The sequence below is a fragment of the Hoplias malabaricus genome, chromosome 13 (genome assembly GCF_029633855.1).
Source record: "Hoplias malabaricus isolate fHopMal1 chromosome 13, fHopMal1.hap1, whole genome shotgun sequence".
NCBI classification, from domain to species: Eukaryota; Metazoa; Chordata; class Actinopteri; order Characiformes; family Erythrinidae; genus Hoplias; species Hoplias malabaricus.
Window position 1 is genome coordinate 25265704 of NC_089812.1, and position 17799 is coordinate 25283502.

At 40.2% G+C, this 17799-nt stretch overlaps 1 protein-coding gene across 1 annotated transcript; it reads right to left on the bottom strand.

Moving 5' to 3' along the window:
• Window positions 1-561: 561 nt before the first annotated feature.
• tubg1 (tubulin, gamma 1) lies at window positions 562-17250 on the bottom strand. The gene is made up of 11 exons (XM_066641902.1): window positions 17045-17250; window positions 15641-15753; window positions 13559-13726; window positions 12780-12848; window positions 11341-11420; window positions 9276-9402; window positions 7450-7536; window positions 4267-4416; window positions 3792-3944; window positions 3046-3207; window positions 562-2278 (listed from the first exon to the last, which is right to left on the bottom strand). The coding sequence occupies exons 1-11, from the start codon at window positions 17091-17093 to the stop codon at window positions 2081-2083; spliced, it is 1356 nt and encodes a 451-aa protein (XP_066497999.1). The 5' UTR covers window positions 17094-17250; the 3' UTR covers window positions 562-2080.
• Between the last annotated feature and the right edge of the window lie 549 nt (window positions 17251-17799).

The following is a 17799-nucleotide window of genomic DNA, read 5'->3' on the forward strand; positions in this document are numbered from 1 at the left end:
AGTGGAACATTATTTACTGTGTCACTCTTTACCAATGTTATAGTTTTCATTCAATTCATGAGAATTGTTTCAGGCGTGCATAGAACTAAACAAATAGTTTCCACACCTCCAAAGTTCAGTCTGAGAATGTTCTGCTTCTAAAAAGAGAAATCTTGAACACATTTGGGTCATCCACTGTTCTGAGAACACCAGCAGTGCCTTTGATTGACCTGCAGCGGTTTTTCTTTTTTCTTTTGTACATTTCCTTTCTTCAGGAAGCCAAATGAAATTTGGAAATTAAAATAAGGGTGGCTCTGAGTTTTGCACACGACCATGAAACATTGGATTCTGCACTTGATTTCCATGTTAGGTTTATCTTGTATCAATACAGATAAAATACATTATTAAGATAGTTCACTCAAAGCTGGTATATGTTCCATTGGATGGGACATTTTCCTACTTTACTGCAAAGGCAATGACTTTCAGTTAGGTATTATTTAATGTAAACTGTTGAAACTGTAAATTAGTTTCCTGCCCACACATCCACAAAAAATATGTAAACTCATCATAGAAAACCATTTATTCAAATCATGTACTTAAGAGTAAATGCATTTTCTGTTCACACACTGTACAGAAGAAAAGAGAAAACAAAACACAAACAAAAATGAGTGTAACAAACAGAAGAGGTTCAGAATGACAATAGTTCCCTAGGAATCCACACTGTTTCAAGAGGACCAAGTTGTACACTGAAAGGACGATATGGTGTATGTGTAGACAATTTATACATAACACCAATATACACGATGGAACCTGAAACAGAGGCAAAGATTCTGATTGGAGTCCAGCTCTAAAATTACCGCGGAGCAAATATTAACATTAGCCAAATCAATGCCCCAACGTCGTATCCATTTTACCGTAATTTGAAAATGTAAACACAGATTTAGATTTGTTCTATAACGTTAAAAAATTGAGAGCCTCTCTTTGACCATCAGCACTTTTAAGGGCTACCCTACACCAGCTGTCGTATTTGAAGTTTCTAAATGCTAAACACATTAAATGAACATTGATTTGAGCCTTCTGGAGAAAGCTTCTGATAGCCTGCTGAAAGTTAGAGACAATAAAGAGAGCTGTGTGTTTTGTGACGTTCGCTTATCAGCACGCTGAAAGATTCCCCGCTGGATGGCCTGCCTTATTTAAAGCATCAGTGTGGAAAGAAGTGTGACTAACTGATTAAGAAGTGAAATGACACAGTTTGAAAACCCCTGAATGAGAGCCAGTGTGTGTGTGTGTGCTTAAGATAAGTAGAAGCAAGAGTGCCAGTTAAACAGAGAAAGTGCAGTCATGAGTTACTTGGATCTCTTCTGTTTTTGCCCTTTCTTTCAAAAAGGCTTATCGTTCCCTCCATCCTTTCATAGCACCCCTCCTTCTTTAGAGCAGCTTTCTGCCGCCCCACGGAGACCACCCTGCCTTATCTGCTTACTCAGGAGAGAGTGCGTGTGTGGTCGTGAAGGCAAGCATGTGTGTAGGAGACTAAACTGTATGTGAGAACCTGAAGCATACTCTGGCAGAAAGAGAGGAATATAAAAATAGAGCAAAAGAAATCTGTGGCTTTTCCAACCACTGAGAGAGAGAGAGAGAGAGAGAGAGAGAGAGAGAGAGAGAGAGAATGATGAGATTTTTACTACATCAAAGAAGCATGTAGGCACATACAAGTTAAATAGTAAACTTACATAGTACGGCTGCACAATATATAAATTTGTTCATCATGTGCTGACCAATCAGAGATGGGCTTTAGGCATTTTTAAATCTCAATGGTTTGGTTTACTGAGGGATACACAAATTTATTCTAAAGGTCCACACACAGAACAGCAGTACTGAGGAGCAGGTTTCTGTTCACTTGTAACCTACTGCACAGAGGAGACAGAGTGCTACACTCACTCACTGAATGGAGGGTCTAGAAAACATGGGCCTCTTAAAGGGAGTGCTCAACGCCTCATTTCACGTGTAATAAGCTGCTGGAGACAAAGACACTGCTCAGCTTTAGGGGTCGTATCCAGTAGCACTTGGCTGGTCAGTGCAGCTGTGTTTGTCAGGGGTGTGCTCACTGCTCTTGTGTGCCCCAGGAGATGTAGTCCGGCCGAGTGGCTGCGCTGTACTCGTCGATCAGGTGCTGCACCACCTCCCGGGAATTGTCCAGCTCATCGAAGTTATCCTTAAATATGTCCTCCTTACGGAACTGCTCCAGGAAGGCCTCACGCTTCCTAAGCTTGTCGTACTGACGGCACGTCCTCTCAAAGAGCTTAGGAGGGGGGAGAGAGAGAGAAATAAATGGAGTGAGAAAAGACAAGTGTAAACAAGCCTCTAAAGATATGGATTTTCTAGAGCAACACTCAAGCCACAAATTAAGCCTCACTTGGACAAAATTAATGTGTCAGTAAGGGTTTTGAAATAGACATAACTCAGGCTTACACTGGCAACCAAACATTTGAGAGCAACTTTTTTTGCTCTTCAATTTCAGGGAAGGAATGAAATACATGCAGCTTTTAGGTAACACTTATGTTTAGAAAGTACTCATTCTTGACTAGAGCTGGACAACGCTGCCCTCAGTTCATTTTACTCATTTTACTTAAAGTTAGTTTAAAAATACTGACAAAACTGAAAGTTAAATGTTTGATGGTAATGTCATGTTTCTTTCAGTTTCTGTGGCTTTTACACAGTTCATATCAGAATTATATCATATTTCCTGAAATTAAGAAATATATTGTTATATCGATTTTGGCCCCATCATCCAGCCCCCCCCCAATTAACTGATTTGCCCACTGTTCTACATGCTTGACTTCTGTGTACATCTTTTGATTTGATATATAAGAAAACAAAAACTGATTTCAGCACAGATCCTGTGTTTAACAAAGGCATTCCATGAATTTTATGAAGAATTTAAGACCTTAATATAAAGTCTTACAGATAAAAATATTATAGATTTAGAAACCCAGGTTACTGTGTATTATACAAACACCAGATAAATGTGTGTCATTACAGCCTTAAAGAGCAGTGGGCTTGGCTTACCGAAGAAATGCTGGTGTGATTTGCCATCATAAGTCCACTGACTCTGTGGGCTGACGGTAAATATGGAGATTTACGGGAGAGCGCCACCTGGATGCTGGCAGGACCCCATGGAATAAAATTAGCCAACTTCCTCTCTCTGATCCTCTGAAGACTCTTATGGACCTATGAGGAAAGAGAAAACAGTGAGAGTGTGAATGAATAATTTACCATATCTCTCGATTCCTGAACCCACAACTACAAAACATGAACTAATCTAGAGTGGGGCGGCACGGTGGCGCAGCAGGTAGTGTCTCAGTCACACAGCTCCAGGGGCCTTGAGGTGGTGGGTTTGATTCCCGCTCCGGGTGACTGTCTGTGAGGAGTTGGTGTGTTCTCCCCGTGTCTGTGTGGGTTTCCTCCGGGTGCTTCAGTTTCCTCCCACAGTCCAAAAAGACTCAGACTCAAAAGTGTCCGTAGGTGTGAGTGAATGTGTGTGTGTCTGTGTTGCCCTGTGAAGGACTGGCGCCCCCTCCAGGGTGTATTCCCACCTTGCGCCCAATGATTCCAGGTAGGCTTTGGACCCACCGTGACCCTGAACTGGATAAGTGGTTACAGATAATGAATAAATAATCTAGAGTGAGTTGACTGCAGGGATTAACTTTAATTGTACTCATTTCATCTTAGATATAAGGATGGAGAAGCTTAAGAGTTTTGGCAAACTGAAAGTGGCAAACCAAACTGAATCCATTTTGGATTCTAACTGATACCTGTGTGGGATCCACTTCTCCCTGGATGATGTTGAGAATAGCAATGTAACAGTGGTTGGTCTGGCGGTCTCGACCTGTGGAGACCATCACGTTCTTTGGCTGCAGGAGCCTCCTCATCACATCCAGAACTGTAGTCTTCCTCACACTTGCTACCTACACAGAGGAATTGATAAAATATTGTAAGAAATGGCTAAGATCAATGCTTAATTTAATAGAGTTGTAGAGTCTTAATCACAAGTGACTCATTAAATACTTTCCAAAATCGAATAGATATGAATATTTTATCACCAAAACGGTTACTTATTTTAAAGGGCCAGAAATCCAATAACGGTGATATAGACACTTAATGAAATTAAACGGTATTCATCTGACTGATAAGTTTAGAAGTTCAAATAGTACCAGGGCCAGGATTAAGCCTAGTTTTTCTAGGAATAATAATCACTCAGGATCTAGTGCATAATTGGTCAGCGCTTACTGATTGGTCAGTGGTCAAGGGTGTGTAACCAGTCATGAGGAAGTGAAGGCGGGGAGTGGGGATGAGGGACGCAATCAGTCCAATCAGATCATTGTTCATGTATCCAGGGTAACGCAACGTTGTTGTGCTAGCAGACATTATGGTGGAGACCTGGGGAAAAATACAAATATAAACAAAAAAACCCCACACACATAAAAACTTAATATAGTTCAGAGGACAATTTAAAAACAGTGTGACTACAGATGTGGTTATACTGCAAGTTTTATGGAACAAATGTTTTGCCTGAAGCTGGCCAGGGGCCAGGGTGGATTCATGTTAATGGTGTGAAGGAAAAAAAATAAAAATAAAAACAACAAACAGTCACATGCATAACCTCTTTCTGCCCTCACTTAGTCATGAGGGTGTGTTCCAAAGTTGTCATCTGCCTAAACGCAATGATGTTTAAGAAATACAGACAGGCTGACAGGAGAGACAAGTTTCTAACTGACATGAAGTACGGTCACACTTTGACTAATGACACAGCTGAAGGAAAAATACCTGGGGGCAAAACCGTCAAGCCCATCAGCCAAAGGCATGGGCCAATTCCAAAGCTGAATTCATGGAAGAACAGAGAAATGAAGCAGTGCGATGCACAGGTCTTTGTAAAAGTAATATATATCTAAGTGACAAGTATGGATAGCTGCACAAAAGATGTTCTTCACAACCTGATTATTAGTTCACTTAAGTCTACCATGTGATGTCATGTCTGACTGGTCTATAGCCTCGACGCAGCGCAATTTCTATGGAATTCTACGACAAAATCTGCTCGCCGCCCCTTTAGTGCACCTCTGCGAACAATTGGGGTGATTGTTAATCATCTTGTAACAACAGGATCTTGTTGGTCCACATCACACTTCGAACAAAAGTAGTTAGAGAGATGCTAAAAGCCTAAGACAGGTGAGGAGAGAGTTTTAAATTTCCAATTACGCCACAGTAGCTGACACTTATTGCTATTGACTTAAGAATTAGATTAATGCAGCATAAAGTGTCTTGCCCAAGTCTGAAGGCCAGTATGGGCCACTAACGAGAAGAAAAAACGTGAAGAGAAAAATCTGTTACCTTGTCTTTTGATCCATACTTAGTTTATAAAATGTACCCTCAATTTCCTTGGCAAAAGTGCCCTTGAGCAAAGCAAATAACCTCCAACTGTTCCCTGCACGTTGGGATGACTGTCCATCCGCAGTTCTGGGTGTGTGCTCAATGTCCCTAGTGACCTAGTGTGTGTGTGTGTGTGTGTGTTTGTTCACTGGCACATATGCTTTAAATGTCACATTGCCACATTGTTGTTTTATGGCAATAAGAATAAAAAGCACATTCACAATCTCATTCAAGAAATCTGTGTGCGTGCGTCTCTCTCAACAGTAGTGGATGTTTTTGTTTTTAGGGGTTGCTGGTTCATAACAGAAAGGCTTTTGTTGTGAATGTTAGGCTGCTATAGCGTGAAAAACAGTTTTAGCCCTTATTAATACAAGGACTTGTGTTGACGAACCTGAATATGGGTGGAGTGCTGGGTTTCCAAGAGCAGGGAGTGTTTTTACTGCTGTAGAGCCTTAATACAAGTGGAGATGAGCGTTGCCTTTAATGATATCCCCTACACCCCAAAAAGTGAAAAAGAGAGAAAGAAAAAAAAACACCCCGAAATATCTATTTATTTATTTACTTTTTAATTAAAAACTGAATAACCAAGTGTCCATGTGGGTTTCCTCCGGGTGCTATGGTTTCCTCCCGCAGTCCAAAAAGACAGGTTGGTACGTGGATTGGTATGTATGTATGTATCTTTACACTTATATAGCGCCTTTCTAGACCCAAGGACGCTTTACAATCCACACTGCTCAGAACGCTCAATTCACACACACACACAGTGGCAGCCAAACGCGCACAGCGTACTATCAACCAGGAACGACCGTCCACCTGGAGGACTGCATCAGGCACTAGGGTTTAACCCAGGATAGAGCGCCAATCCATATCTGGGCTCACACATACAGACATTCATTCACACACCAGGACAGTTATTAGACAGAAGCCAATTCACCTACCCTCCATGTTTTTGGACTGTGGGAGGAAACCGGAGACCCCGGAGGAAACCCACACAGACACGGGGAGAACATGGAAACTCCACCCAGATGGAACTTGAACCCAAGATCCCAGCGCTGGGAGGCGAACGTGCTAACCACTAAGCCACCGTGCCACGGATTGGTGACTCAAAAGTGTCCGTAGGTGTAAGTGAATGTGTTTGTGTGTGTGTCCCTGTGAAGGACTGGCGCCCCCTCCAGGGTGTATTCCTGCCTTGTGCCCAATGATTCCAGGATTATGAAGCAGAGCTCTATATTATTTCAGTGCTGTCACACATTAACATCATTATACGAAAATGATACATTACCTTTGATCCGTATGTTCTTTAAGCACTAACCTGAAGAATTAATTTTCCGCAATGACTGAACTACATGGGACTTCCTTATGATTTGGCAATGTTTTCACAAAAATTAATTTGATTGAAAGAATGTATTATGTATTGATGGGAAAGAATGTATTATAATTAATGTAATCAGAAATAATATATAATGAGTTAATGAGTTTCTCTGTAAATAATCACAGTTCCATCATTGCAGATGTGTACAATTCTCACTGCACTTATACTTACTTATGACTACAAAACCTACATATACAGTCACAAGTTGCCAATAATCCATTAATGATAAGAGATTACAGGTGCATTATGAGTGCAGGTCACCAGTCGATAAAAGGAAATAAGGCTGTGTCTATGTGAGTATAAACCACATATAGTGAGGGAAAAAATCAAATCTGTGTGTTTCACCAATGTCACAGATATGAACTACTGAAAACCCCAGAGTGAATCACACTTGTCCAACCAGTTTCATGTCTTTTACACACACACACACACACACGTACGTCACTGGTGTATCTGAATGTGTCGTTCTGAAATAAACTTTATTAGCAGTAGACCACAAATTCCTCATTTGCACGGTGCCACCCTCACATTACGGTCATAGTATACAGGGGTTTCAAACAACTGGAGTTAAACTACAGACACCCAATTATGTAACATGACTGTCAGGATACTCTTTGCATTGTGTAGTTAGTGTGGTTTCCATGGAGGCTGATAGAAGTCAAAGAGACACTCACCAGTTGGTTTATCTGAGAGAACGAAGGGTTCTGGATGTGCAGCCTGTCTGTAGCTATTCTGTTCAGAGCTGTGTTATCCAACACCACCTGTGTGAGAGATTAAATCAATAAAAATATGAATTTTAACCTACATCTTTTGGGTTTGAACCTGTGTTATTGCTATTTAAAGCAAATATTCGGAGTGATCAGAAATTATCCAAACAAAATATAGACCCCATTTGTAATTCCATAAGTTTGAATTTTTTGTGCAGCCTTCTATGATGAAACTTCAAATACAAAAAGTGAAGTACTTCCTTAAAAACCTGGACAGAGACATGGGGAAAAGTGTACAAGAGCAAAAGGACAGGACATATCGATCGTCCTATGTCTGAACTCCTGACCAGCGAGACCATTCCTCTGCTCCAGTTCATTAGCCCTGTTAGCTCCAGCACTAACTCAATCTCTGTGAGGCTACAAAGAAGCCAGAGCCAGCGTGCAGCACTGATTCAATAAAGCTGACACAGCCCTGGGCCTATGCTAATGTCATTAGCACAACTCGTCTTTGCCTCAAGGCTGGCTTCACAACAGAGCCCAGCATCTGATTTGAGATTTTAGAGCATAAAGATCACAAGAATACAGCAACTTCTACATGTTCGTATTATTATTGTCTTTTAGAGATGTTTCTCCAGTTTATTCCAAATTAAATTGGGATTTATGATCCTTTAATTCTCATATGAGAAAACATCACAACCATTTTTTTCAACCATTCGTAAACAAGATGTTACTGATGTGCTGCGTCTGCATGATAGGGGAGAGGGGGCGGGCATCCTCCAGAAGGCTGTCTGTGCTCAGGAAGACTTTTATTATAACTATGGAAAGAAATAATGAGGAAAAAAAGAGGATAATGACAGAAAGGTGAAATTACCCTCCCTTCCTCTTGCCTTTCTGTGCTGTTTTTGGAAAGGAAGTTCACAAGAGAGAGAGAGACAGAGAGACAGAGGGTGAAGGAAAGGGATATTTTAGCTGTGGGAGAGGTTGATGATAAGAGTAGAACCATCCTCCTACTTCTGGCCTTGTGGCATTCTGGGAGTGGAAGAGAAAAGTGAGGGAAGAAAAGGATGTCTGTTTGGAGAAAGGGATTTGTGTCACTGTGTGCAGGGGAGAGGAAACGTGCAGTTAGCCAAGAAGAGAGAGGAAAAAAAAAAGAGAGAGAGAACACACTCCATTGATGTCCATTTGGCTGATATTTTGTGTGTATGTGCACTCACCAAGCAGTCAGTGTCATTAGTGAGGACTTGAGAATGTGTGTGTGTGTGTGTGTGTAAGGTGACTGTGTGTGCACAGTGTGCAATTTACATGCCCCAAGATTTGCTGACTCCTCGTCATCTCTGACTCCTGTGTGTGCCTTAGTGTCACAACTTCATGACGAGACCAGGCTTTTACTTTAACTACTGCACGCTGAAGTCTAAAAAGCTGCTTTGTGACAACAGTTGTAAAAAGTCCTCAGTATATAAAAATTAACTGAACTGAATGACTGAACTCACCACACAGTCAGTGATCAGAGTGAGGCTCTTATGCATTGTGCGAGCGTATGAGTTTGCACCACACAACTAACACTAAGTATTCCGAATGCACGCGAGTGTCTTACAGTGTGTGAGAATGAAAGTGCGAGGGTCAATGTGTGCTTGTACGAGTGTGAGGGTGCGTGCACATGTGATTATGCAAGTGTAAGTGCTACAGTCTGCAATCTCAGTGTGTCTGGAGTGTATACACTCACCACACAGTCAGCATTCTGTACGAGTCTATTTTAAGTGTGTTTGTGTGTGCGTGTGTGTATGTGCACTCACCACACAGTCAGCATTCTGAGTGAGCCTCTTCAGTGTGAGCAGAGAATTGTAGGGCTGCACCACAACATCACTCATCTCATCCTGATTTGGAAACACAGAGTATGTCTGCACCAACTTCTTAGGATACCTGAGTGAGAGAGAGAGAGAGAGAGAGAGAGAGAGAGAGAGAATACATTATATTAAACATTATGACAATTTGTAATTTGGTATCTGGCAGTGGGTACAGTACTAGTCTTTTGGTATGATACCTATAGAAACTTCACTTTTCTATTACAGCAGTTTTACAATACTTTCACACTGCAATCTACAACCTTTTACAATCTAGTATACATCTACTGATACAATAATGCAGATAATGAAGAAGCGGTGACATTCATAACCTGTGCACAGCATGAAATTTAAACAGCAGTAGCCCAGACTTTGGAACAGAGTGTGTGTGTGTTAGACTGATGCTTGCCCACTGTATTTGAAGAGTTAAACCTTCGCATACATTGAAATTTGATATGTGGTCAGTCAGTAAGAATGTGGTAAGTAAAAAAAGAGAAATACATGTTGAATAAACAAAACTTGAAATAAAGGTGGCAGGAAAGACAGAAGTGTAATAAGTAGATTAACCAATCGTCTAAGTTAATCGATTATAAAACTGCTGGAAATGTTCTAAATAGTCCAGTTGATAGTCGAACACACAAATGTAAGCTATTTCAGTATCCCCGCTGAGACTGCATGTGGACAGCTTCTGTAAGGACTCATTATAAGATATAATTATACTGAACACACATTTAAGGTGTAATTATTCTGCTGAACACCTTTATGAGCTCCTAATTAACCTCAGTTTTACGTCCTGACTGAAACACGACACTAAAATTAGAGGTGGGGGATCTCTGGTAGACTGAATACAGAACAATAGGAAAAGCTGCCCAAATCAGTCTGTGTTAACACATGCAGGTGAATTGGAATACAGTTGCATTTCATTTTATAAAAAAATACTGGAACATGAATTGGAACTGTTTCCAACTTAGAGAACTCTTTTTATTATGTTTTCAATTGTTGCTTTGCAAAATTTGTGATTTTTGAAACCAACATAGCTTTTAGCATTCAGTCAATGATTAGCGTAGCAGTCATTTTCTATGTATATTTAGGTCTTTATATTCAAGATCTAACTTTAATTATGACTGCTAAATGTAGAGAGACCAACTGTATAATTAATTCTCATTTACACCACACAGTTTGTTTTGGTTTGATCTGGCTGGTTATATAAATAATATTTTCCCTCTTTCAAATTGTGATTTGGATGGAAAAACACTTGCAGTGCCAGCCATAACATATTTAGTTACATTTTTGTTATATATAAACACATATAACATTTAGTTATAAACAAATTATTTACAACTTTTATATACTTGGTATCTGAAAGGAAAAGTTGAATCATCTGATTATAAAAGACATTTACTACATGAAAATAACCTAGAGTACACATGGCAAATATCTTTTTGCATATTTAGAGCACATTTTTAACTTATTTGCTGAGATGACATTTGTGAGGAGGAAATAAAATTGCTGACTTTTGCACAGGCCACATTTTCATTCATTCATTCATTATCTGTAACCCTTATCCAGTTCAGGGTCACGGTGGGTCCAGAGCCTACCTGGAATCATTGGGCGCAAGGCGGGAGTACACCCTGGAGGGGGCGCCAGTCCTTCACAGGGCAATACACACACATTCACTCACACCTGCGGACACTTGAGTCGCCAATCCACCTACCAACGTGTGTTTTTGGACTGTGGGAGGAAACCCGCACGGACACGGGGAGAACACACCAACTCCTCACAGACAGTCACCCGGAGCTGGAATCGAACCCACAACCTCCAGGCCCCTGGAGCTGTGTGACTGCGACACTACCTGCTGCACCACCGTGCCGCCAGGCCACATTTTATTAAAGTTAAATGTAATTGTGCGTTAAAACGTGTCAAAGTCTTGTCTTTAAACGTGTGTGACCGTTTCCTAAATTGGCTATAAATCTGATTCAAGCTGGATCAACAAAAATGGCCCTGATTAACCTCTCACCTGTCATTCAGTTTTTCCAACAAGTATGAGCCCAGGCCAGAGCCTGTTCCTCCAGCAATGGAGTGGCACAGCACGAAACCCTGCGGAGAAAAACGTGGCACGTTTAGAAAGAACGTATAGAGGAGGGCAGCCCACACTGTAAGGTACTATTTAAGACCATGAGGACTATTTTCAGGGTTAAACACCCCAAAGACAATTTCCCACCCAACACACACAGGCCCTAATGTTGGGTAATAAAGTGAAAGGGGTAATGGTACAGATTACCCACAGCAGTGCTGGTCTCTCTGTTGTTTTAAAGGGAGGAACTTTTACCGCCTGAGAGTTAAGAGGGCATAAAAAAGCCATGAAATAACACCCTCAGTGCATATGCTTGCTATATGTGTGTGTGTGTGTGTGTGTGTATATGTGTATATGCGTGAGACCTAGGCCCTGCATTTACGTCACCGAGCTAAAGAGAGCATGCCTGCTAGCGCAATGGAAGAGAATAAAAAACACACACATAGAGAGAAAAAAAAAAAAAAAAAAAAAAAACACGCACACTTCTGAAAACAGGCACCACAAGTCATTCCTCCATCTGGAGAGGATTAGGAAAAGCTCTGGGATTTTTTTTCTAGCAAACCCAACCCAAGCCCATGCTCACGTGAGGTGAGAAATGTGAGCCTAATGACAGCAGGGGGAAAAAAAACACAGAAAAACACATCAGATCATCCATCTGATGAAGCTGACGTTGGCCTTCAGAGTACTTCCTCTCAAATAGAATAAAAAAAAATAAAAAATAAAAAATAAAAAAACTCCCAGCAGGTTCAAATCAAAACTACAGTGCACACATGGTGCTACAAAGAGCCAGTTTTACATATTGCCTAGACTCCTCACAAATTTCCTTGGTTTTCCAATTAAAAACACCTGCTGACAGTATGTAATTTAGAGCAAGGGTTCTCAGGCTTTCTCACCTCCAAGCCCAATTCTTGAGAACCACAGGACATGATATTATTTATGATATAGAATTATATTTTTGGAAAATGTTCTAAAAAATATGGACAACATAGTTGTGTGCCATTACTATAGGGCTTGGTTTAAATTATATTATAATTATAATGTCCGCAGTCGTTTGAAAGTATAAAACACAGCCAATCCGAACAGATGTCATTTTATACAAAAAAAAACAAAAAAAACTTTAATGTAAGGAATAGAGTTTTCAAAACAAGTATTTAAAAATGAATAATTAGCTTTTGATACATAAACCCATGTACCAAAAGACCTCAGGGAGACATTAAAAATATCACAAAAATACAGGGTGCACGGTTTTCAAGCTATGTCCAGCAAAGTGTGATCCAACAAACGCATGTTTAATGTAGCAGACACTGCTGCCATGATATTTGCAAAAGCTCTTAGACAAATGAAGAAAACACTAGAAAGAAGAGCACTGTTAGTAGACTCACCTCCAGACTGTCACTGCCATCTGCCTCTCTATCAATGATGTCAAAAATGTCCTCATGGATTTTTTCTCCCTAAAAACATGGGGAAGGGACAGGTGTTAAAGACAAGGTTGAAGTTTATTTATTTATTTATTTTTAAATAGGAAAGTACCTTGATTGTTTTAAGATGTTAAGTCCATTTGTGTGTTCAGTTATGTGTTTGGGCTGAATTAACTGAACTGAAGCTGTACAGAAGCTGTAAATGTGACAAATGAATAACTGTACCATATTCTCAATTCATCAGTAACTTGTGATGGTGTTGCCTTCATTGTGCAGTTTTAGCCACAATACTGAAATTTTACAGGAAATAATGGCACTTCACTCTACTAATTATCTCATAGAATGTATTTTAAATATATTGCCCCTTTATTGTTATAATATTACCATTCTATTCCAGTATAAACAAAACATATTGAATTAAATATAGATTTATTCTTAAAAATCTGTTGATTTTCTTTAAACATTCGACCTAAAATGCTGTTACAGAGATGCACATAAAGGCTGATGTAGCTTTGTAAACTTAGACCCCATATATTTTTGAATTTCACTGAAAATACTGTATTTTGTACTGTATTTTCTTGTTTTCACACACAAACACTATAATTATATTACAGTCAGGCTAATGTTGCACTAGGACTCTTGTTATAGTGTGGTATTTCTGCCTGTGTGTGCAAGCAAAAACCCCGTCTGCAGCTCAGATTGTTCACCATTTTCCCACACAATAAATCCAGAGGTGTATAGACCTGTGAGAAGCCACTGGCCCAGTTGTTTCCAGCTCCTCCACCATGCTCGGAAAGGTAGATGTTCTCAGGGTTGTACAGATTGGCATAGGGTGAGTTCAGGATGGTGTGGATGACTCGAGGCTCCAGGTCCAACAACACGGCGCGAGGAATGTAGTGCTCATCATCTGCCTGCAGACGTTAACAGAGTAATTAAGTATTTACTAGGACAAGTAATAAAAAAAACTTTTGGACCATATATGTTCATGGATTCTGCATAATGTGTGTAATAACAGGAACTTTGAAAATATTCATGTGAAAATGTGGAGTCCGGCGCCCCCTTGTGGTCAACTCAGACGCTTCTCTGGATCAACGTTTCATATCGCAGTGTTACCACAAATCTACTCAAATCTGAAACTTGGCGGAAAATATTAAAAGGTGATCATGGAAAACTAAAATTCATTCCTTTTCTGTAAGTGCTTCATTCTGATTAGGATAGTATTGGGTCTATAGCAGAGGTCTCCAAATCTGGCCCTTGAATCCAGGTTCCAGGCCAGGATTTTAAAATGGCCAGCTAGTATAACGTTATAGCTGCAACTGCTAATGCACCTGACTGGCCAGGCATAAGGTCATACCAGCCAGCCACTGTAAAATCCCAGTTTGGAACCTGGTTAAACGTTCTGGATTTGATGATCCTATACCTTAATGTCACATTAGTGGTTTGGATCAAAGACTGGCTTTGATAGACCAAACATTTACTCTGACACATTTTTAAATTGTGACTATTCATTAAAATCCATGCCTGTAATTCTGGGCTAGAGGATTAACATATCTACTGCGTCACAAGGCTTTAACGCTGCCAATTACTGAGAGTTAACTGTTACATGAAGCTTTTCCACTGCATGGTACCTACACTGCTCGAATCAACAAAAACCTTTTTTTTTTCCATTAGGCAAATTTGTACCTCGTGCTTGGAACTTTTAAGCAAAAGCAATAAAGTCAATAAATGTTTTTACATTTTACAGAAAAATACAAACTGTCTTTTAGGAACACTGAGGAACAGTGCAGTTAAAGTACATTAAATTAACAAGTGCACAACCAATGTGTCACAGGCCCAGGCACAGAATAAAAATTGAGTGAATAAAAGTTAAATCAAGTGTGCAGACCCTACTTTAATAAAATAAACACTACTGCACTACGATAATCCACAACAACACAGTACTGTAATCATTATTGCAACATTAGCCTTCATAGTACTATAGTACTGACACTGCAGCAGAATTCAATTCAGTGAGCCTCTAATAATTCAATAAAAGATTTATTGTGTTCCGTGAGCATTCTGACTTATCACAGGCCTTTTTGAAGGCCTTTAGAAAGAGAGAGGTCAACGCATTCATAAGCTCCAAAAGGATAGATTTTGTCAAAAGCAATGTCAGTCCTTAAGTACAGTACCACGTTATTTCATAAGTGTTTTCACTGTATTGATAATGTATTGAAAACAGAGGTATAACGTATGTGTAGTATGTAAATATATTTAATCCATATCATACAGCCCTAATCAGAGTAGTCAAAAGGGTACTCGTCTTGTGGCACCTTTAAGCTGACTAACAAGTAATCATTAATGAAATGTGTTTTAATTAATCAGGTTAAATATTTCTGTCTAAAAATCATATACAATTTATAATTGTTATTTTCCCCCATAATCTAATTAAGCCCCTTTTAGTATCTATATATCTGTGTGATGCAGGACATGTAAAAGTAAACAGCTTCTCCGACAGTTCATTAGTGCTCGTGAGGTTCAGATTGCACTCTACCACCAGAGAATCAATGAAGTCTGTAACTTGGATGTTTTGTTCTGGATCAAAAACACCTCTCCGACTCTTCCCAAAAGTGTGTGGAGTTCTATCACTCCATAAAACTGTTTTACTGCTCCACAGCCTAAATCTGGGAGGCCCTATACTCATATTAGTGACACTTGGCACTGGGCATGGTGTCCTTAGTCCCATATGCAACTTTTCCAGTCTGTCAAAATCTACTGGACAAAACTTTTCTGTAGAGAAAATAGGGTTGGATACCTTTGGAAATACACTGGACACTCAATTGTACCTGATAGAAGAATACATCTTTTCGATCAGTGCCTTCAGTTGCAAACTCCTCCACAATTCCCTCAGGACTGATCCCATGCTCGGCACATAGCTGTTTCCAAAACTCAAATCCAACTGTAACACAGAGCATATCAACACACTGCAGCAAAGAATATTAAGCAAGGCCTGATCAATAAAAATGCCTTTACTGTCTGACGAACAACAGAGCATATACACAGTAAAAACTAAAACGTATATAAAGACATTTCAAATACAGGGGTTAGACAATGAAACTGAAACACCTGTTGTTTTAGTGTGGGAGGTTTCATGGGTAAATTGGAGCAGTCTGGTGGCCAAACTATATTAATTGCACATTGCACCAGTAAGACCATGTGCATCCAATAGTTCAAACATTGTGTCCTGAAGGCGGTGCCGTGTATCAGGACGACAATGCTCCAATACACACAGCAAGACTGGTGAAAGATTGGTTTGATGAACATGAAAGTGAAGTTGAACACCTCCCATGGCCTGCACAGTCACCAGATCTAAATATTATTGAGCCACTTTGGGGTGTTTTGGAGGAGCGAGTCAGGAAACGTTTTCCTCCACCAGCATCACGTAGTGACCTGGCCACTATCCTGCAAGAAGAATGGCTTAAAATCCCTCTGACCACTGTGCAGGACTTGTATATGTCATTCCCAAGACCAAATGACGCTGTATTGGCCGCAAAAGGAGGCCCTACACCATACTAATATATTATTGTGGTCTAAAACCAGGTGTTTCAGTTTCATTGTCCAACCCCTGTAGATCATATAAACAAAAACATGTCTGAATATTGTGTAATTGATCAACCCATTAAACAGACATTTACAGTGGTGTGGTAAGTTAAAGGAATATTAGTTCCTTTAATGAGAACTTATATACCCTGAACAAACTTGTATATTGCTATTATAACGCTGCAATAAGCTTCAAGCTTGTCTGTCATTCTATCTTTATATTTAACATGGTTAAATGTTTAACTATGGCTTTATATTCAGCTAGCTAACTTTAGAGCATGATTGTTGGCCAATGAAAGGCTAAAGCACGAATAAATTGTGGTATTAACGACCTGATAACAGACTAAATTAATCAGCAAATATAGAGAATTAATCCCATTTTAACCCATTTATCTTACTGAAGATAATCACAGGTCCGTCTGGCTGTGAGTCAATAAGTTTACAAAACGGACAAGGTTGAAGTTAGCGTTTTATCAGAATTAGCCGTTCCACCTTAAAGGGTCCCTACAAGGCGTCAGAACATAAGCGTTCGAAAGGGAAGCGGAATACAACGGTCGCACATTTAAGGTGGAACAAAAATTTCAAATGAGACACTTCAGCCTCATCTTAGGAATAAAAGAGCAAAGAAAGATGACCGTTATGGCTCTTACTCTGGTTTCCACACTGTCCGAGCTGCAGTGTTATAATCTCCCGAGGCATGTTGACCTCTTTCTCGGTTTAATTCTGTATCTTTATTTGTGAAACTGCTGGTCGCTACCCAGTCTTCATTCCCTTCTTCCCGCGTCAATGGCAACAAATACCGCAGAACGGCGGGACACAATGCGCATGCGCGGAGTATATTCGGCCCTCTTGTGGAGAAGGGTATCTCTGCAGGCCGGAGGCAGGTCCAAGCAACTACATATCTGACGATCAGACGAGATCAGACGAGAAGCCTCTCGCTGCAGCCTGTAGGAAGGCGGAGTTGGACATCAAACCCCGCCCACATCCAACCCCGCCCTCTCATTACGTCAGAAGCCACGCCCGTGCCTAGTGACTTCTGTGTCCCAAATGGTGCTCTAGTCACTATATAGTACACTTTCTTAAGGTAGTGTCCGAAATCGTTCCCTACCCTGGTGAATTCGAACACAGCTCACGCTCGCGCCCAAACAACTCTCAAACAGAATTTTTTAATGGAAAAAGTAACACGTACGTTGCACACGTTATGTCGGTGAGTAAAAAACATTTAGTTTGTAAGTATAATTACAAAGCTCGTTGTTGTCAGTGTTTTTGCTAGATACACGAACACGTTATAAATACGTTATTTCAGTATGTACTAGTAGGCTAAATACATGAATATTCAACTGCGGCACGCGTGTCGTATGTGGTTGATTTCGCCAAATAAGTAACAGAGTTACTTAATTACACA

Excerpts from the sequence above, each read along its gene's own strand:
- tubg1 (XM_066641902.1), bottom strand. The coding sequence starts at position 17,093 with ATGCCTCGGGAGATTATAACACTGCAGCTCGGACAGTGTGGAAACCAG. Across the intron at positions 13,727-15,640 it reads AAGATGTATTCTTCTATCAG|GCAGATGATGAGCACTACAT; the intron begins GTACAATTGAGT and ends TAACGTCTGCAG. Across the intron at positions 9,403-11,340 it reads TTGGAAAAACTGAATGACAG|GTATCCTAAGAAGTTGGTGC; the intron begins GTGAGAGGTTAA and ends TCTCTCACTCAG.